Below are 21,994 nucleotides of genomic sequence, written 5' to 3'. Positions count from 1 at the left end.
TCAACAGAATGTTTCAGGGAAAATGTGTTTTTGAGGCCACCCAGTTAGCCAACTATCACTGTCACTGGAAGCGTACCTTAAGTGTACGTTTTATTGGCTTATTTTAACAATTTGATCGCATTATTCTTTCTGATATTTTAGCAGATCTGCTGTGAGCTAGCTAGCTAGCGTAACTAACGGCAATATGTCTGGACTGTTAAAGTCCTTTTTGAGTCGGACCAACTGGAAGCAAGTGAGATGAAGAATGTTTCTGCACTAAGAACATGTAAACTTGTATTAAAACAAATCACAATTAAAAAAATGTGCTTACTAATATGTTTTGTGTATGTTTTTTTGTTTATAGGATTAACTCAAATTAATATGGCTGAATATCCTGTAAAATTACTTAAGGGTGGAGGTAATGAATTCTCCTAAAACTTAAATTGGTAAAGCCCCAATGGAATATCTTCTGACATGAAGTAAATCTCCTTAATTCAATATACTGTAAGGTGATGTTAAATAACATACTTGATCTATGAAAATCAAAAGTTGTCAGGGTTGAGTGCAGCAGGCAGGACCCAAATGCAGATTTCCAAGAATATTCCTTTAATCCAAGGTAACAAAGTAGACAACAGAACACTACCCTGTGACACAGTCAAAGACAAACAAGGAACCAACAATGACAGACAGAAAAACCAGAACATGTCCACACTGACATGGTGTCTTTAAAAGCCAGTGTGACCCTGTCAATGTGGATGGCAGCCTGTGTATTCAACCACAGCCACATCTGTACCTGGAAGTGCAACAGTTTTCCATGTATTTCACGGGACATAGTATCACGTGGTGGGTGTACTAAAATCCTCGTTACTCCTGGAACAATGTCAGTAATCATCCCCTCTGTGCAGTAATTGTAGAGAAGATCGATGAGTTCTTTTCTCAAGACTTTGCTGTTGGAAATATCCTGCAATCTGCGAAACACAAGCTCATTTCCCTCTTGTTGTTTAGTACCATCTTCTGGAGCTTGCAGCAGCTTTCTCTTCCAGACTTGTAACATCTTCAACAAGTACATTGGCAATTTCATCTGAAAGTATTTTACTTTTCAGGGAGATTTGATATTGCAGCAGCTCACACGTAGAGTCTGTCACATCATTTAGAAAAGGTTCTGTCATTTGAGTTAACTCTTTCCTTATACATTTCTGGAGAGCTGTAGTTGTTGCAATCAAAACTAGAGCGTCCTCGGATCTTCTTGAGACCTTATTGGGGGTTTCTGGTTTCACAAATGTGGCTGACTGGCAGCAGCCATCAATGTTTTCAGCCTCCTGATCTTCCATTCTCAATTCTCCAACAGTGTCCACTTATATGGAGGTGTCTTAACTCGTTCTAGATATTTGTGTTTAAGGTGTGTCAACTCTGTTCAACTCCTGCAGTAATGTGAACCTGGGCTGAATTCTTTCCCTATCATGTTCGCAGCCTTAGAACCTTAGAATGATCTTATAGAACTAGATCCATAGAATGTTCCTCTACATTCCAATCCCAAATGACATTACTTTTATTTTTAGACACCTTTTTTATAACACATAGAATATACAGTTATTGACAAGTGGGGTATTTCGAATTTGTTGGAGAATTAAATGTTTAATTCGTCTTGGGCTTGTCTTAACCAATGACCTTTTTTTAGGCCTCCAACCAAAAACCCATTCGAAAACACTCAAGACAAGGGAACCCAAAGTGCTAAAATGCTTACTCCTTTACGGGTTTTAGGACTCATTCCTACATTACTCTGCCTTGTTGTGAAATGTTCTTTATAAATAAAGTTGCCTTGCCTTGCTTTGCTGTGCTAAGCATGGGTAGCACCCTTTGACAGCTGTTTCGGTTTCATCATCATGATAGTGAGTCGGAGACATTCACGTCAAATCAATTGGATGCTGATTAAAATTCTCATTGACAGTTATCAATCAACCGCAACGTACTAAAATAAAATGCATGCTTTTAACTTCTTTTGTCTCTATTCGACTATTATTCAGAACATGACTATTCTGAATTGGATACAATTTGTGTAAACAGCAAATTTATGTTTGGATATTCTCAATAAGGCCAATATGCTGGTTTATGGAGAATTCTTAAAGTATACAGCACATTAGAATATGCGTATTTGAAATAATACATAGTATCTTTTAATAAATAAATCAAAAGGGAAGAGTTAGCTCTGTGGCCAGTTGTTTACTGGTTCACCAGTTTTCACCCCAAATAATAGGCTTCTGTACACCAGTGGTGAAAGAAGTTCTCAGATCCTTTAAAAAAGTAAAAGGGGCTACGGGTGGGGGGAATATTTCATCTTTTAATTATTTTTACCATAAATTTGTAAAAGACACATCACAAACGTTTTGTTTTTTTCTCAAAAATGTAATCCATTAATATTATTTTGTTATTTGAATGAAGTCCTTCAAGATGTACATTTAGCCAGCCTTTCTTTTGCAAAAAAAAGAAGAAAGAGTTGTGATACACAAATCGGAAGGCCTATGTTTTTGTGGACTTTTCTTTGATCCTTCTCTTTTGAAAACTAAATCATAAACTAACCATTTCAAATGTTTAATTTTGTAGGTTTTGTGAAAAAAGCCCAAATATTTCCCTTGACCAGAGGATGGCAGTATAGTGCACTCTCAGCCTGCAAAGACAGCTTCCGCTGAAAACAAGCAGGAGAGTAGAGCAAGAACTTCCAAAGGGTTACCATAGAGACATATATTATATTATATATACAATAACTGTATTGATCACAAACAATTTCATATGGTAATTTAATCACATTACACCGTTCCATATTATCAGTTTCTCCCCAACAGTGGAAGTTATATTACAGCAGACCACCAATACAAACAATGGATGACTCTGTTAGTTGTTTCTTGTTTGTTATACTGTTATCTGCTGAGGTAGTGCTTCTTTGCTTCTTCAACAAATCTAAAATGATTTTCCAGCTCCTTATTTCAGACAGGCAAATAGACGGTATGGTACAGTCAAGTCAAGTTATTTGTATTCATATAGCCCTATATCACAGAAAGGACTTTTTGAAAGACTTGTTACTCCTAATGTTTGATGTGCGTGTTGTGTCCCAGTAATCAGATCAAGTAGTATATAACATGTTCTCATACTGTATGTGTTTTATATATTCTGATATTTGAGGATTTTCACATAAATATTTTATGTTTACATTATTTACTGTCAGTAGCAGCAGCTGTGTACAGTTGTAAAGTTTCATGTTTTATGTTTTATTGCAGCTACAATTAAGAACACGTTGCTTCCTGCTTCCACTCATCACACACACGATTGAGGAAAGTTTACCGTTACTCACTTTTTCACGTTTGACTTTTTTGACATTGATGTTTATTCATGTGTTTAAACATATGAAGCCCTACTTGTGAAGGACACATTTGTTGTTTGGTTTGTTTCATGAAGCAGGACCATTCATTTTTTTTTTAAATGGTTTTTTGATAGGCTGCCACACTGGTTCTTTATAGCAATGCCAAATATGTTTATTGATTCAGGCCATTCCCTGATTAAATACTATTTTGTAAAGCATTTTAATGCTGTTACTGATCCAGGTTAAATAAATAAATATACCTAAAAAACAGAAAACAGCACAAGTAAAATGTTAAACTTTATTATCGTGATACAGACAGTCCAAAAGCTGAGACAGATAACATTCACACAGTGTTTAACACTTGGCAGCTGTAGTCTAAATTGGTGTGTGTTTTCAAAGCAACATAGGATAATTAATCAGACCCATGTTTTGTGTCATCCTCATGACGTGTGACAGCTCTCCATACACTTTGCCTTATCTTCAAAGTTGTTCAGGTTGCCCCCACACCCGCCATAGAAGAAGATCTCACAGGTCATTGAGGAGGGGTTGTAGAAGTACCTTTCAATGATTACGTATGGCTGACAAGGACCTGCTTCTGGTGCTTTTTTACAGTCCTCTGCAGGGAGAGAGAGAACAGGAAGGGGAAGACAACATTAGTTAGTACTTTAACATCAGATTCAGGATCTCTAATCTACCATACAGCACTCAGTTAGCCTCACTGCACATCAAGTGTACCGGGGTAAGTCAACTAATCTATTACCATTTTTTGTGTCATCCTCATCTTCTACAGTGTGACAGCTCTCCATACACTTTGCCTTATCTTCAAAGTTGTTCAGGTTGCCCAGACACCCTCCATAGATGAAGATCTCACAGGTCATTGAGGAGGGGTTGTAGAAGTACCTTTTCATGTATGCAAAACAAGGACCTGCTTCTGGTGCTTTTTTACAGTCCTCTGCAGGGAGAGAGAGAACAGGAAGGGGAAGACATCATTAGTTAGTACTTTAACATCAGATTCAGGATCACTAATCTACCATACAGCACTCAGTTAGCCTCACTGCACATCAAGTGTACCGGGGTAAGTCAACTAATCTATTACCTATTGCATTGAACAAGGTTATATTGGGCATACTTGAAAAGGGATTGAAGTCTTCCACGTTTGCAGGATCCACAGTCGGATTTACAGGTTTCTCCACCTGTTTCCGAGCCAAAGACAGACAGTCAGACAAGACATTTGAAAACTTTTATACAAATATTCCACTAAACATTCAATTAAACATGTTTCAAGATAAGGGTAAAACACGTTCTAAATGTTTGCACAGCAGATGATTAATATAAAGAACCAACAGCGGGAGATTTGGAGGAGTACAGGAAGTCTAGGTATGATCTCCGGAGAGCAATAAAAAATGCAAAGAGACAGTACAAAGAGAAGGTGGAATCTGACTTCAAAGGCTGTAACACTAGGAATATGTGGGCGGGACTAAGGACAATGACTGACTACAAAGGAGCAGCGGGGGGTGCTGCGGGAGTGTCTGCGTGCGCATCTCTCCCAGATGAGCTAAACAGTTTTTTTGCACGCTTTGAGAGCAGCCAGGCTGTGGAGGTACAGAGGGACCAGGAGCTACACTGCCCTTTTGTTTTAAATAGGGCAGATGTGTGTAAATCCTTTAAAAGGGTTAACCCACACAAGGCTCCTGGACCTGATGGCATCCCTGGCCGTGTTCTCAGGGTGTGTGCAGTTCAGCTGGCAGAGGTGTTCACAGACATCTTCAACAGGTCCCTGCTGCAGTCTGTAGTCCCCACATGTCTTAAACACTCCACCATCATTCCTGTCCCCAAAAAGACAATCATCACCTGCCCCAACGACTACCGCCCAGTAGCACTCACCTCCATCATAATGAAGTGCTTTGAGCGGTTAGTCAAATTATTCATCACCTCCTCCCTCCCTGAATCTCTGGACCCCCTGCAGTTTGCCTACAGAGCAAACAGGTCCACAGACGACGCCATAGCCCTCACCCTCCACACTGCCCTCTCACACCTGGACCCGAAGAAGAGGAACACATATGTGAGAATGCTGTTCATTGACTACAGTTCAGCATTCAACACCATTGTGCCCTCCAAGCTGGCCATCAAGCTCAGAGACCTCGGACTCAACAGCGCCCTCTGCGACTGGATCCTGAACTTCCTGACGGGCAGACCCCAGGCAGTGCGGGTGGGAAATATCACATCCTCCACCCTGATTCTCAACACCGGTGCCCCTCAAGGCTGCGTGCTCAGCCCTCTCCTCTACTCCCTGTTCACCCACGACTGCGTGGCCACACACAGCTCCAACACCATCGTGAAGTTTGCTGATGACACGACCGTCATCGGCCAGATCACAGACGATGACGAGACGGCATACAGAGAGGAGGTCGAAAACCTGACATCTTGGTGCCAGGAGAACAACCTCCATCTCAACATCAGCAAAACAAAGGAGCTGATTGTGGACTACAGGAAGCAGCAGGGAGAGGGACACGCCCCCATCGCCATCAATGGGACTACGGTGGAGAGAGTCAAAAGCTTCAGGTTCCTTGGGGTCCACATCACTGAGGACCTGACATGGTCTCTTCACACCACCACCATCACTAAGAAAGCTCGACAGCGGCTCTTCTTCCTCCGCAGGTTGAGGAGGTTCAAAATGGATTCCAGGATACTCTGCAACTTCTACAGGTGCACGATAGAGAGTATCCTCACTGGCAGCATGACGGCCTGGTACGGCAGCTGCACCGACCTCGATCGTAAGGCTTTACAGAGGGTGGTGAAAACTGCACAGCACATCACCAGGACGGAGCTGCCATCCATGGAGGACCTTTACTCCCAGCGGCTCAGGAAGAAATCACTACGGATTATCAAAGACCCCCATCACCCCAGCCACAAACTGTTCTTTCTGTTGCCGTCTGGCAGACGTTACCGCAGCATCCTGGCAAGGACAAGAAGATTCGGAGACAGTTTCTTCCCGCGGGCAGTGAGACTGTTAAAAAATTGAACTGTTGAAACAACTTCAAACATTCAACTGCTACTCAGTAGTATGTATCTAATACCTAATATATATATATCATTCCAATAACTTGTATATAGACTCATACTGCACTATTCCACATCATAACTTTATTTCATTTTTATAACTATTATTATTTTTGTATTGCTCTTGCTCTTATTGTTATTATGTTATGTTATTATGTTGCATTGTTGGAGAAGCCTGTGACATAAGATTTTCAACTGCATAATTACTCTGTAGCTATGTCAGATTGACAATAAAGAACCTTGAACCTTGAACAGCCATACAATATTCCACTGAAATGTACATGTAACCAACATAATGTTTAGTAAGAGGTCAGCCAGTCACCTCATCCTCATCAACGTCTGCCTGGATGGTCCACGTGCACCCCAGCAGCAGCAGTAGCACAGAAAACACAATCGTTTTTTTCTCCATCATGTCTGTCTTTATGTCCAGCTGTCTCTTGTAGAATTGATGGAAATATAGCCCCCTTGTATTCTTATTCTCCTTATTTCAGCCCAGGCAGTGCATTGACCAATGACTACCCTGCTTAGACCAGCTTAAGATGGTTGCTGGTTTTAGCTGGTGTTAGGCTGGTTTAGTTGGTTTACCAGGCTGGACAAGCTTGCCAGGCTTGTCATGCTGGTTCAAGACCAGCCTGGCCAGCTAAACCAGCATAGAACCGCTCTGACAGCTCTGTCTACTGGGAAAAGCGCTAAAAGTCAACACTGCACAATTTCACCCAATCTGAGAGTAAAAGCTTTCTTGAAGGTTCGTTTTGCTTTCTTACAACGTTACGTTAATGTTAACTTAACCTTACGTTTGTTAGGAGGCTATTGTTACTTCCCTAGCTCTAATTGTAAAACACATCTTAACATCCATCAGCAATCAATAAAACAAATCATCCAACACAAAATAGAAGAAATCTGGACCTATTCTATTTCTTTTTATACAACAGCATCTATTGGGACTGCTCATTGATGTCATCAAGAGCCATTGAGTCTACCTTTTGTAGTCGGTCTCTTTGTTTTTGTTATCGTTTATTTAGCAGGGACAATGCACATTAATGAACACTTAAAACAAGAAAATGTAAATAGTGTAAATATGCCGGATTTTAGCTTGGAGCTAATTTCCATCCGCAGTCCCTCACATAAAACATTTAAGAACATGACAATTATACACATAGCAAAGACAAATACATGATATGCAAAAAGTGCAAAAGAGCAAGAGCAGCACACACAAGTATTTATGACATGGTAATACAATATAGCAGCAACGACATATAAAGTGCAAGAGAAGATAAAAGAGATACATAAAGTGCAAGAGGAGAAACCCCTGTATTAAAGTGCATTTAGCGGGGATTACACGTCTGTTTGTTTCTCAACCATTCTTTGAGTTGACCTTTAAAACTATTGAGAGTGGGACAATCCCGTATCTCAGTTGGGAGGCTATTCCACAAAGAGCTGCCTTTAATGGAAAGGACATTTTGTCCAAAAGTGGTCCGTCTACGGTGGACCTCACAGTCTCCTCTGGTTTCTGACCTAGTGCAGCGTCCAGTGTGTTTTTTGTGGATGCATTCCCCTAAGGGAGGGGGGCCAGTCCATGTAAACATTTATAAAAAAAGCACATACTTTTAAAAGACTTAAAATTGTCAAAACTCAAGAAATTGTGTTTCTCAAGGATGGTACAGTGGTGATATGAATAAGGCTTTATGTCAAACACCTTGATAGCTCTCTTGTACAGCTGTTCTATTGGTTTCAGGTTTGTGGCACAAGCAAACGACCAGTTTGTAAAACAGTATTCAATGTGGGATAGAATCATACAGTGGAGGTATGACTTTGCAGCATTGACAGTTAAGAAGGGTCTGATTTGTTGTTTGTAAAATGTTGCAAGTTACGTTTAACTGTAAGCAAATGTTGTTCAGCCAGTGTTGAACCTTGTCCAATGCATTAGAGAGACAAGATGAGATCATTTCAGTGTTTTTCCCGTGTATAAAGATGACCGCATCATCGGCATACATTTGCACATTCAACTCAGGTCATACATTAGGCAAGTCATTAATGTACAGTGAAAAAAGTAACGGTCCAAGAATGGAACCTTGTGGATCCCCAACAGGGTTTATAAGGTAAGGCGATTGTGCACCGTTGACCAGAACACACTGTTTTCTGTTCGATAAGTAGGACTTTAGTCAATGTATAGAAACTGCAGAAAAATTGAAATAAGTCATTTTTGTAAGTAGCACTTGGTGGTCAACTGTGTCAAATGCCTTCCTGAGATCAAGGAAGACAGCACCTACATATGGGCTCGTAGCCCATTCTAAGGGCTCTTAGAATGTTTATAATTTCTTTGTCTCTTAACATTCCTATAATAATTTGTTTTTTTATTGTTGGTATTGTTTTGTTCTTTATTTTTGTTGTGAGAATCACTTTGCAATTGTATAAGTGCTATATAAATAGTTATACTAATATTAGTGTTGTGTTACCATCATTACTATTATTAAAAATGTTTTCTTTGTTTTCTTTATTTATCGCTGCAGAAAGGATCATGCCAGCCCACATCAAACACCTGATCAAGAACTTGTGAATCTTCGGGCAGAAAAGATGAAAACACCTGTTCAAAGTTCCAGTTCCCTGTACATCGAACCATGCCTGTACTCTGTTCCACATGTCTTCAGTCAGTTCTGGACCCTATGACTCTGTTCCACATGTCTTCAGTCAGTTCTGGACCCTATGACTCTGTTCCACATGTCTTCAGTCAGTTCTGGACCCCATGACTCGGACACTAGTTCTACCAAGGCTTATTAGAGGTAAGAGTGGTAGGAGAGGAGTAGAGTTATCTTTGTATTTAGGCTGCAAGTCTACAAAGGTGATCAAATGCTGATGCTAATAATGATCCGATTAATTTGATATTGATTGTCTGCCAATACCGAATCCTGATCCGATTCTTCTATTTCCCAGATAATACAGCTGTACTGTGTACTATAGCTCTATTTGTTTTTGCCATTGTAATTCACCATAAGCAATTGTTGACTGTAACGTCTATGCCAACCAACTGTAATTTGTAATGTATTTTACCATAATTTAATGGTCAAGTTCTGGCAACCACAGCAGCCCAAATGTTAACGTAAATGTCAAGTTTTCTTTTTACAGTGTACTTATATCTGTACATTTCTTTTCACTTTGCTTCAAGGATTGGCTTCAACAGACAGAAATGCAGGCCAGATTGGGAAAGGCTGGACGCTACACAACAGGAAACATTATGGACATGAACAAGGAAAAACAAAAAACACTTTCTTTGTTGCCTTTTTCTTATCATACATAGTGTTACTGTTTTTGTTACCATTTAAATATTGAATTCTATTTATTACTTTTATTTTAAATCAAATGCACCTGTTTTAGATCATATATTTATTTGTTGATGTATAGGTTGATTTGCAGGTTGGTTGTTATTTGTATAATTATTGTATTGTTACTGTGTTTTTTATTACATTAACTAGCTATTTATTGCTATTTATTAAATAAAAAATACTGTTATGAACACTTTACAATGTCTTTATTTTGGTAGATACCAGAATACATGACACAATCAATCTTTGTAATATATTTATGTTCTCTGGTTTAAATAATCATGCCAGTATTTAAACAATGTATCAATGTGTCACTTGGAATCCTGGTAAGCTTCCAGCATGGTATATTTAATACTATTATTAAACATAAGCTGGTGATAGATGGATGCTGGTGACCAGCCAAGCATACCAGCATACTGTGCTGGTCTATGCTGTTTTTTTTTAGCTGGCCAGGATGGCTGGTTTAGCTGGTGGCCGGTTTAGCTGGTTTAGCTGGTGCACCAGCTAAACCAGCTAAACCAGCCCTGGCCAGCTAAAATCTAATCATTTGTTTTTGACTGGTAATGTCAACAGAATGTTTCAGGGAAAATGTGTTTTTGAGGCCACCCAGTTAGCCAACTATCACCGTCACTGGAAACGTACCTTAAGTGTACGTTTTATTGGCTTGTTTTAACAATTTGATCGCATTATTCTTTCTGATATTTTTGCAGATCTGCTGTGAGCTAGCTAGCTAGCGTAGCTAACCTATTCACTTCAGATATAATGACAAAACACTTCCATTTATTACAAAATAGACTTTCTCTGCCAACATTGACAGTTGGCCAACTTTATAATCCCCAAAGTCATCAAGCGCTCCAGTCCCAGATGTGTGTTTCTCTTTTTAGTGTCCCCGTATCTGTTGTGCTATCAGTTTCTTTTTTATTTGCAGCTTTTTATAATTGGAAATGTCTTCTTAAGACTGCACGTGTTGTCAAGTTAGTGAAGAAGTCCTCGTTTGGATGTATTTTGGTCATTTGTGTTTTTTTACATATATAGTTTTTAAATTGCTGCAGGTTTCTCCTAATGGAAGTGATTTGGGCCGTTTTTAGCGCGTTTGCACGAGTCGGCCACCGTATCTCACTCTTAACAACAGGGTTCTTTGGAATAACTTCCATATAATGTTTACTCATTCAACTTAGAGCTGTTTATTTATCCACATTTTCTACAGCTATCGTGAAGATATTGTTACCATGAAGTTGTTTGGCAATGATATTCAGTGAAAACCTGATACTGTGATAGCCCTGAGGTACAATAAGACACAATCATGCAGGATTAACAATAATTTACATGTTACTGATTAGCTACTCTTTCGTCTGACTCATTAGTCTAATATTATGTGTATATCTACAGCCAAGTCAAATGTTGCGCAGAACTTATCTTTGCTGAAGGAGTAACATAAGGACATGCGGGGGAACCACAAAAAAAACAAGTTACACATCAATGCCTTATTTGGGTGGAAATGGGGGTAGAAGAAACAGAGAGGCTGAGAGTTACTGATTAGCTACTCTTTCGTCTGACTCATTAGTCTAATGTTATGTCAGGGGTTACATTGGGATTTGATATGTGGGGGGGCTCTGTGTGGAGGTTCGGGGGGGGGGGGGGGGGGCTATACTGTGTGAGGCCCTAAGTAACTGCTCCATTATCTGTATCATATCGGAGCAGAGACACACGTTCACTAAGCCGAAAAACTGTATCCGGTCACACAGATCTGCTATTTTAAAATAAAGTCAACACATATCGACCTTAAATATAGTCTATATTAAGAACGAGAAAAGTTTGAACATATATATAGTTTTTTATAAACATATGACAAATGTGCGAGGATGATGAAGTCAGAGAACCCTGGCCCAATTTAACCCCTGGTTATGTGTACAGCCAAGTCAAAGGTTGGGCAGAACTTATCTTTGCTGAAGGAATAACGTAAGGACATGCGGGGGAACCACAAAACAAACAAGTTACACGTCAATGCCTTATTTGGGTGGAAATGGGGGGTATAAGAAACAGAGAGGCAACAAGATAGATGTATTGCCTTTGATTCAGACATTTTACACACAGGCTAACACAACATATTGTTAAGATGGAGAAAGCAATGATTCTGGTTTCTGTGCTGCTGCTGGGATGGACCTGGACCCTCCAGGCTGTCCCTGTTGATATGGATCAGGTGAGTGGCTTAACTTAACATCTGTCCATAGAGGATTTTCAATCATTCTTTCTTTTCTTTTTTAACTGTCCCTTGAGGTTTGGCTTTTTTGTTTTATGTTGATACATAGCATCAGTGAAATAACATTTTTGTGATGCTGCTAACCAAATTGGAGAACGAGTTTGAGGCTATCTTAAAGCAGGTTCCACTGAATGTTATGTTTTTCATTCTATACGAGTTTTGAAATGTCTTGTCTGGCTAAGTCTGTCTGTGGCTGTGATGCAGGTGGATGTTCCTGTGCAGCCTCTTGCTACTGTGGAGGTTCCTGTGGAGCATAATGCTACTGTGGAGGTTCCTGTGGAGCATAATGCTACTGTGGAGGTTCCTGTGGAGCATAATGCTACTGTGGAGGTTCCTGTGGAGCATAATGCTACTGTGGAGGTTCCTGTGGAGCATAATGCTACTGTGGAGGTTCCTGTGGAGCATAATGCTACTGTGGAGGGCCTTAACGCAACTCTGCCTCCGTTCCGTACTGTGGAGAGTTATGCTGCTGAGGTTCATATGGAGATTATTGCTATTATGAAGTTGCCTGTGGAGAATAATGCTACTGTGGAGGTTCCTGTGGAGAATAATGCTACTGTGGAGGTTCCTGTGGAGAATAATGCTACTGTGGAGGTTCCTGTGGAGCATAATGCTACTGTGGAGGTTCCTGTGGAGCATAATGCTACTGTGGAGGTTCCTGTGGAGCATAATGCTACTGTGGAGGTTCATGTGGAGCATAATGCTACTATGGAGGGCCTTAACGCAACTCTGCCTCCGTTCAATGCTGCAGGTAAGAGATCAACTCAATTGTTTATCTGTATACCATTGTATTTGTTGCAGTGAGCAATGAAAATGTGTACTAAATGGAAGAGAGATCATGATACTGATGTTAGAGTCAAGTCCTTACTAATATGTGTCTTCCTCTTTCTGTGCTACTTCCTGCATCTCTCTCTTCTTTTAGAGGACTGTCAGAAAGACCCAGCGATCGGTGGACCCGGACCGACATGTTTGGCACACATTGAAAGATACTTCTACAACTCCTCCTCAATGAACTGCGAGATCTTCATCTATGGAGGGTGTGGAGGAAACCTGAACAAGTTTATAAATGACGCAGAGTGTATGGATAGCTGTCACCCTGAAGGTGAGGAGTGAGATACAAAACATATCTGAATACATTGTACATCATTTTTTAAATTGTTGTTTTCTCTCAAGGTTTTTGAAGAGGTGCCCAGAAATGTTGCACATTATCACATATTTAATTATTATCATAAAATAAAGATGTACTGTGAAGCTTAAAGATGCATAGCAGGGCTGCCATAATGTTTAATATGGTCCCCCAGATATTTGTAGATAACAAAATATGCTTAATATATTTTTTCCTTTTCACAGCAGAGCTCCCAACGGCAATATGTCTGGACTGTTAAAGTCCTTTTTGAGTCGGACCAACTGGAAGCAAGTGAGATGAAGAACGCTTCTGCACTCAGAACATGTAAACTTGTATTAAAACAAATCACAATTAAAAAAATGTGCTTACTAATATGTTTTGTGTATGTTTTTTTGTTTATAACTCAAATTAATATGGCTGAATATCCAGTAAAAACTTAAGGGTGGAGGTAATGAAATCTCCTAAAACTTAAATTGGTAAATCCCCAATGGAAGAATATCTTCTTACAATAATTAAATCTCCTTAATTCAATATACTGTAAGGTGTTGTTTGTTTTATATAATGTTAAATAACATACTTGATCTATGAAAATCAAAAGTACTCATTGTAAACAATTATACACAACCTAATATATATATGCCCATGCTATAGCACTTTTAATATTTTGTATTATTTTACTTTAACTGCAAGATGCTCACTGTGAATAGGAGACATGAACACTGACATTAGAAATCTGTCAATGTAGAACTATTTTAATTGAAAATGTCATCTAAAACTGTCCTATTATAACTTTTCAAACATATTTTCTGTTTGATTGTTATTTTTTGATTGCATTTTCGCAATGAAATCATAATATTGGATGAAAAGGACTCAGATATTGGTTAGGTAAAAAGGAATTGAGTGATCCAATCAAGTTTTACAATCATACCTTAGCTTTACAACCTGAACACTAACATATGAGTGATGACTGTTACTTTAATATTATAACAGGTATTAGTTAAATACAAATGTACTGCTGCAATTCTCAATATACAGATGGTTCTGTTTTCCAACACAAAACCTTTGAGAAATACTTTAGCTTAATTTATTTACAGCTCTGAAAAGGCATAAGAGAGATAAGCAGGAATATACATTTCAACAATTGTATTGAACATTAGTAGAATCAATTCACACAATAAGGTGGCAAACATTTAGGCCACTGGTCTCCGTCCTGCTTTTCAAAAGAAAATTCTCCCCTGAGATCTGAAATCTGGAGTGCAGTTCTTGGAGAAGTCTTTGGCCACTGAAGAGCAAAACCTGGAGATGGTGCTTCCCTTCTTTGGTGGTTTCATCAGGTGGTTTTTGAAAGTGGAGACAATATAGTCTACCACATCTGGTCTTTCTAGACACAATGCAACCAGCACTATCTCTGCACTGCCCCACTTCTTGCACAGATCCTTGTGAACGGCCTTGTCGTGGTGTATAAAAGTGTCAGAGGTGATTTTGAAATCTGTTCCTTCCACTGCAGCCCATATTTTTTTTAACAGGAGCTCAGTGGTGGTCTCTGCGTTTCCAAAATCGCTGTAGATCTTTGCTTTTCTGAAGGTGCGGGAAACCAGATTCTCCACAAGTTTCCCGACAGACTTTTTGTGGTTCTCTGCATGTGCTGCTGCATCCTGCACCGATCCTGCACCTGTCTTCTCAGATACAAAGATTCTGGGTGTTTGTAATACTGACATGGTGTCTTTTATAGCCAGTGTGACCCTGTCAATGTGGATGGCAGCCTGTGTATTCAACCACAGCCACATCTGTACCTGGAAGTGCAACAGTTTTCCATGTATTTCACGGGACATAGTATCACGTGGTGGGTGTACTAAAATCCTCGTTACTCCTGGAACAATGTCAGTAATCATCCCCTCTGTGCAGTAATTGTAGAGAAGATCGATGAGTTCTTTTCTCAAGACTTTGCTGTTGGAAATATCCTGCAATCTGCGAAACACAAGCTCATTTCCCTCTTGTTGTTTAGTACCATCTTCTGTCAGAAGGAGAGAATCAACCTCAGCAAGGAAGGATTGCATTGAATCCTTGCTTCTCACTTGGTATTCGGGGAACAATTGAGCCTTATATTGTGCCGCGATTTGATGTATTGCCAGTTTTGCAAACCACGTGGCAAAGAAAGTCTTTGTCTTGTATGCCACTCCGTTCAAGAACAGTTTCTCTCTGTTTTCGCTTGTCTTTTTGGATGTTGGTCTGGTGCTTGCAGCAGCTTTCTCTTCCAGACTTGTAACATCTTCAACAAGTACATTGGCAATTTCATCTGAAAGTATTTTACTTTTCAGGGAGATTTGATATTGCAGCAGCTCACACGTAGAGTCTGTCACATCATTTAGAAAAGGTTCTGTCATTTGAGTTAACTCTTTCCTTATACATTTCTGGAGAGCTTTAGTTGTTGCAATCAAAACTAGAGCGTCCTCGGATCTTCTTGAGACCTTATTGGGGGTTTCTGGTTTCACAAATGTGGCTGACTGGCAGCAGCCATCAATGTTTTCAGCCTCCTGATCTTTCATTCTCAATTCTCCAACAGTGTCCACTTATATGGAGGTGTCTTAACTCGTTCTAGATATTTGTGTTTAAGGTGTGTCAACTCTGTTCAACTCCTGCAGTAATGTGAACCTGGGCTGAATTCTTTCCCTATCATGTTCGCAGCCTTAGAACCTTAGAATGATCTTATAGAACTAGATCCATAGAATGTTCCTCTACATTCCAATCCCAAATGACATTACTTTTATTTTTAGACACCTTTTTTATAATACATAGAAGATACAGTCATTGACAAGTGGGGTATTTCGAATTTGTTGGAGAATTAAATGTTTAATTCGTCTTGGGCTTGTCTTAACCAATGACCTTTTTTTAGGCCTCCAACCAAAAACCCATTCGAAAACACTCAAGACAAGGGAACCCAAAGTGCTAAAATGCTTACTCCTTTACGGGTGTTACAGTAGGACTCATTCCTACATTACTCTGCCTTGTTGTGAAATGTTCTTTATAAATAAAGTTGCCTTGCCTTGCTTTGCTGTGCGAAGCATGGGTAGCACCCAGAGGTGGGAGTAAGTCCTACATGTGCAAGTCATGAGCAAGTCTCAAGTCTTGACCTACAAGTATCAAGCAAGTCCCAAGTCACTGTGGTGAGAGTCAAGCAAGTCAAGTCAAGTCATACGAAATTCTGATGAATAAGCCCAGTTTCCGCATTTAAATCAGACATCATTTAGACAGTGGTTATGAAAATGGATTCAACCCACACTATGATCTTCATTACATACACAGTTAATCATTTGAAATCTAATTTAGACCGATGACAATCATATTAGATTAATATTAACCCTAGAACTGCAGACAATATAGCTAGGACTCAATCAAAAAGTCTGTTAAAAAAGGCAGAATTCCAGGTAAGAAAATCATATATGGCATTTGCCATTACACATATTTAATTTAAATTTCTGTTAACACTAGAACCACCAACAGCATCAGCACCTACATAGATATCATTTTCAAATCATTTAATTTGTTCCTCTTCATAATTTCCTTATAAACTAAGTAGGACGATTTAAAACTCACTTAATTGGGTTAATTTAGAAATTGCTTCAGTTTATCATCATAACAGATCAAAAAGTTCAGATTCATTTTACAATAAATCAAGGAATGATGCACTTCTACAAACAAAAACAACATAATTAAAACATTGAAACAAACTACTAAAAGTAGATGAACTACATTATTCAACAGTTTACAGTAACTTCTGATAATAACACAGGGGAAATAAACGAGGCATCTCTTTTCCTCTCTCTCTCTCCCTCTCCTGACGGCCCGTCAGTATCAGGGTTAGTCAAAATGAATCCCTTGGCGGTTCTAGTGTTCATTTACCGTTTTGTCTTCTCTTTGCAATGCTTAATCGATTTGAAACCAAGTCTAACGTAGCTTAAATTTAACGTTAGCTTTCTAGCTAACACAACACATTCACGCACCTTTCTCTGTGGGTTTTTTTGTAGTGACGAATGAAGTTGGATGTTGTGGTGGTCGTGTCACTGATCTTTATGCTGCAGACCCTGCATACCGCTGTTCTCTTCTTATTAGCGTCATCGACAACATAATCCTTGAATCCAAACTTCACTATTTTTGGAGTAACGGTACGTCTACACAGCAGCGTTAAAAAAAAACTTGAAACGCTTCTGCCCATTCACTTTGAATGGGGTGACGTCACTTTCCCTCACTTTTCGCCGAAATGCATTGTGGGCAGGCGAGCGGAGATTTTCAGGATTTTGAGGATTCAAAGTTGAACAATGTTCAACTTTTGAAGCTGAGGTGGAAGCGGCAGCCAATCAAATCCCGTGTACGCAAATCTGGCAGTTCAGGCGTAGGCTCCACGAGGACGAAAACGGGTTGAATCCGCATATTTCTCATGCGTATAGCCCTTTAAGCTCGACGACGCCGTAACAGAAACGTAGAAACAGACCCCGCAAACGACAACGGGTCCAAAGGTGGATAGATCTGGGAACGGAGCGCTCTGGGGGGTCCAACGGGGCCGTGGGGTCGCCTATACGGTCATGCGTTTCATAGCCCCGCCTCTCCCCGCCTCTCCCCACCTCTGCTGCTCACCCCCGCAAAAGTACACTGCACACTGAATTCAGATTATTTATCTTTATCTCGATATGAACATAAACGCGAGTGAAGTCTAATCTGACAGGACGGAGACACGCAGCTCCTCCGGCTGTGAAGCAGCGGTAGCAAAACACACACTTCAAGTCAGATCACCACCCTTAGCTATTTTAATTACCTCTCAAACTACCTAAACTAGTTATAAATATGTTTATTTTTACTGTCGGGTTTACTTACTGGATCAGCTGCTGCATGAGGAAGCATGAAGATTTAAACTTTAACACACATTGTCTGGCGAAAAACTCTGCGCGGTTCCCTCTGCCCCCACCGCGGAGAATAAACAGAAGTGCAGCCATGACAACCATTCTTCTTCGCTGCTTTTGTGGAGGAAGTTGCTGCTTTTGTGGAGGAAGTTACAGCGCCACGTACAGGTTCGGCATATGTACTGCAGCTTTTCCAGCGGTTGGATGTAAACGGAGCCGTCTCGTGGAGCTTGACACAATCCGGTGTATATTGCGTGTGGGCGGAATGTTTTTTGCGGTTGCATTTGCGTTACTCCGATGCGTTTTGCCGTATGCGTTCCCTTGGAGCCGGGGCCTCAAGCTCTAGCCAATCAAACGGCGTGTATGCTGGGAGAGACATACCGCAGGTCATTTCCTCATATTCCAAAAAATGGAGGAGAAATTAGCGGTAGCGAATCAATCACCCGGTGCTTTATGACCAGACCTATCGGGATATAAACCGGAGGAGCCAGGCATGGAGGGAGGTGGCAGAGACAGTGGTATGTTTTCGCCTGTTTTGGGGAGTTTATATCCAGTTTACTTCGGGCTTTTTTGCTTCGTATGTCGCGGGCGGGAGATTCATGTGATTGGTTGTTCGCAAAAAATCCCCAAGCTTCAGATACGCCCACCTCCAAGATTTTTTTAACGCTGCTGTGTAGACGTACCGTAACGCTAGCCGCTGCAATGTTAACTGACACTCCTGCCGGCGTCTAGTGGGTTGCCAGGTTTGCGCGCACGGCGCTATAATCACCGAATCACATTTTTCGAAAAAACTAAACGTAATATCTCACAACAAAAACAAACGCAAATATTTAATTTTAAACAGTCAAGTCCTTTCAAGTCATCTGTCTCAAGCTTAAGTCAAGTCTCAAGTCATGAATACCAAGTCAAAGTCAAGTCAAGTCTTTTATCAATGTTAGTCAAGCAAGTCTCAAGTCAAAAAATATGGGACTCGAGTCTGACTCGAGTCAAGTCATGTGACTCGAGTCCCCACCTCTGCTGGAAACGTACCTTAAGTGTACGTTTTATTGGCTTGTTTTAACAATTTGATCGCATTATTCTTTCTGATATTTTTGCAGATCTGCTGTGAGCTAGCTAGCTAGCGTAGCTAACCTATTCACTGCAGATATAATGACAAAACACTTCGATTTATTACAAAATAGACTTTCTCTGCCAACATTGACAGTTGGCCAACTTTATAATCCCCTAAATCATCAAGTGCTCCGGTCCCAGATGTGTATTTCACTTTTTAGTGTCCCCGTATCTGTTGTGCTATCAGTTTCTTTTTTATTTGCAGCTTTTTGTAATTGAAAATGTCTTCTTAATACTGCACGTGTTGTCAAGTTAGTGAAGAATCCTCATTTGGATGTATTTTGGTCATTTGTGTTTTTTTACATACATATTTTTTAAATTGCAGCAGGTTTCTCCTAATGGAAGTGATTTGGGCCGTTTTTTAGCGCGTTTGCACGAGTCGGCCACCGTATCTCACTCTTAACAACAGGGTTCTTTGGAATAACTTCCATATAATGTTTACTCATTCAACTTAGAGCTGTTTATTTATCCACATTTTCTACAGCTATCGTGAAGATATTGTTACCATGAAGTTGTTTGGCAATGATATTCAGTGAAAACCTGATACTGTGATAGCCCTGAGGTACAATAAGACACAATCATGCAGGATTAACAATAATTTACATGTTACTGATTAGCTACTCTTTCATCTGACTCATTAGTCTAATATTATGTGTATATCTACAGCCAAGTCAAATGTTGCGCAGAACTTATCTTTGCTGAAGGAGTAACATAAGGACATGCGGGGGAACCACAAAAAAAACAAGTTACACATCAATGCCTTATCTGGGTGGAAATGGGGGTAGAAGAAACAGAGAGGCTGAGAGTTACTGATTAGCTACTCTTTCGTCTGACTCATTAGTCTAATGTTATGTCAGGGGTTACATTGGGATTTGATATGTGGGGGGGCTCTGTGTGGAGGTTCGGGGGGGGGCTATACTGTGTGAGGCCCTAAGTAACTGCTCCATTATCTGTATCATATCGGAGCAGAGACACACGTTCACTAAGCCGAAAAACTGTATCCGGTCACACAGATCTGCTATTTTAAATTAAAGTCAACACATATCGACCTTAAATATAGTCTATATTAAGAACGAGAAAAGTTTGAACATATATATAGTTTTTTATAAACATATGACAAATGTGCGAGGGTGATGAAGTCAGAGAACCCTGGCCCAATTTAACCCCTGGTTATGTGTACAGCCAAGTCAAAGGTTGGGCAGAACTTATCTTTGCTGAAGGAATAACGTAAGGACATGCGGGGGAACCACAAAACAAACAAGTTACACGTCAATGCCTTATTTGGGTGGAAATGGGGGTATAAGAAACAGAGAGGCAACAAGATAGATGTATTGCCTTTGATTCAGACATTTTACACACAGGCTAACACAACATATTGTTAAGATGGAGAAAGCAATGATTCTGGTTTCTGTGCTGCTGCTGGGATGGACCTGGACCCTCCAGGCTGTCCCTGTTGATATGGATCAGGTGAGTGGCTTAACTTAACATCTGTCCATAGAGGATTTTCAATCATTCTTTCTTTTCTTTTTTAACTGTCCCTTGAGGTTTGGCTTTTTTGTTTTATGTTGATACATAGCATCAGTGAAATAACATATTTGTGATGCTGCTAACCAAATTGGAGAACGAGTTTGAGGCTATCTTAAAGCAGGTTCCACTGAATGTTATGTTTTTCATCTATACGAGTTTTGAAATGTCTTGTCTGGCTAAGTCTGTCTGTGGCTGTGATGCAGGTGGATGTTCCTGTGCAGCCTCTTGCTACTGTGGAGGTTCCTGTGGAGCATAATGCTACTGTGGAGGTTCCTGTGGAGCATAATGCTACTGTGGAGGTTCCTGTGGAGCATAATGCTACTGTGGAGGTTCCTGTGCAGCCTCTTGCTACTGTGGAGGTTCCTGTGGAGCATAATGCTACTGTGGATGTTCCTGTGCAGCCTCTTGCTTCTGTGGAGGTTCCTGTGGAGCATAATGCTACTCTGGAGGTTCCTGTGGAGCATAATGCTACTGTGGAGGTTCCTGTGCAGCCTCTTGCTACTGTGGAGGTTCCTGTGGAGCATAATGCTACTGTGGATGTTCCTGTGCAGCCTCTTGCTTCTGTGGAGGTTCCTGTGGAGCATAATGCTACTATGGAGGGCCTTAACGCAACTCTGCCAACTCTGCCTCCGTTCAATGCTACAGGTAAGAGATCAACTCAATTGTTTATCTGTATACCATTGTATGTGTTGCAGTGAAATGAAAATGTGTACTAAATGGAAGCGAGATCATGATACTGATGTTAGAGTTCTAACTAACGTTGTCTTCCCCTTCCTGTTCTCTCTCTCCCTGCAGAGGACTGTAAAAAAGCACCAGAAACAGGTCCTTGTAAGGCATATATGCCAAGGTACTTCTCCAACTCCTCCTCAATGAACTGCGAGATCTTCATCTATGGAGGGTGTGGAGGAAACCTGAACAACTTTAGAAATGACACAGAGTGTATGGATAGCTGTCACCCTGAAGGTGAGGAGTGAGATACAAAACATATCTGAATACATTGTACATCATTTTTTAAATTGTTGTTTTCTCTTGAGGTTTTTGAAGAGGTGCCCAGAAATGTTGCACATTATCACATATTTAATTATTATCATAAAATAAAGATGTACTGTGAAGCTTAAAGATGCATAGCAGGGCTGCCATAATGTTTAATATGGTCCCCCAGATATTTGTAGATAACAAAATATGCTTAATATATTTTTTCCTTTTCACAGCAGAGCTCCCAACGGCAATATGTCTGGACTGTTAAAGTCCTTTTGAGTCGGACCAACTGGAAGCAAGTGAGATGAAGAACGCTTCTGCACTCAGAACATGTAAACTTGTATTAAAACAAATCACAATTAAAAAAATGTGCTTACTAATATG

The 21,994-nt window shown here is 40.2% G+C and overlaps 1 protein-coding gene across 29 annotated transcripts in view; it reads left to right on the top strand.

Annotated features, from left to right (window-relative positions):
* Positions 1-21,994, top strand: part of LOC117476402 (probable serine/threonine-protein kinase kinX) — a 33,228-nt gene extending 11,234 nt beyond the window's left edge. For 15 of the 29 annotated variants that reach the window (XM_034122929.1, XM_034122927.1, XM_034122917.1 and 12 more), the window contains 4 exons: positions 12,215-12,658; positions 20,872-21,277; positions 21,428-21,595; positions 21,844-21,992. In XM_034122929.1, coding sequence (XP_033978820.1) covers positions 12,215-12,658; positions 20,872-21,277; positions 21,428-21,595; positions 21,844-21,878 — 1,053 coding nt within the window. In that variant the 3' untranslated portion in view covers positions 21,879-21,992. Of the gene's footprint in view, positions 1-12,214; positions 12,726-12,896; positions 13,077-13,324; positions 13,475-20,871; positions 21,278-21,427; positions 21,596-21,843 lie in introns of those variants that run through there. The other 14 variants (XM_034122928.1, XM_034122912.1, XM_034122923.1 and 11 more) reach the window with 14 other exon arrangements.

The sequence above is a fragment of the Trematomus bernacchii genome, unplaced genomic scaffold, assembly GCF_902827165.1.
Source record: "Trematomus bernacchii unplaced genomic scaffold, fTreBer1.1, whole genome shotgun sequence".
Taxonomy (NCBI): domain Eukaryota; kingdom Metazoa; phylum Chordata; class Actinopteri; order Perciformes; family Nototheniidae; genus Trematomus; species Trematomus bernacchii.
Note: the sequence above shows the minus strand (reverse complement) of the source record. Positions and strands in the feature narration are given on the sequence as shown.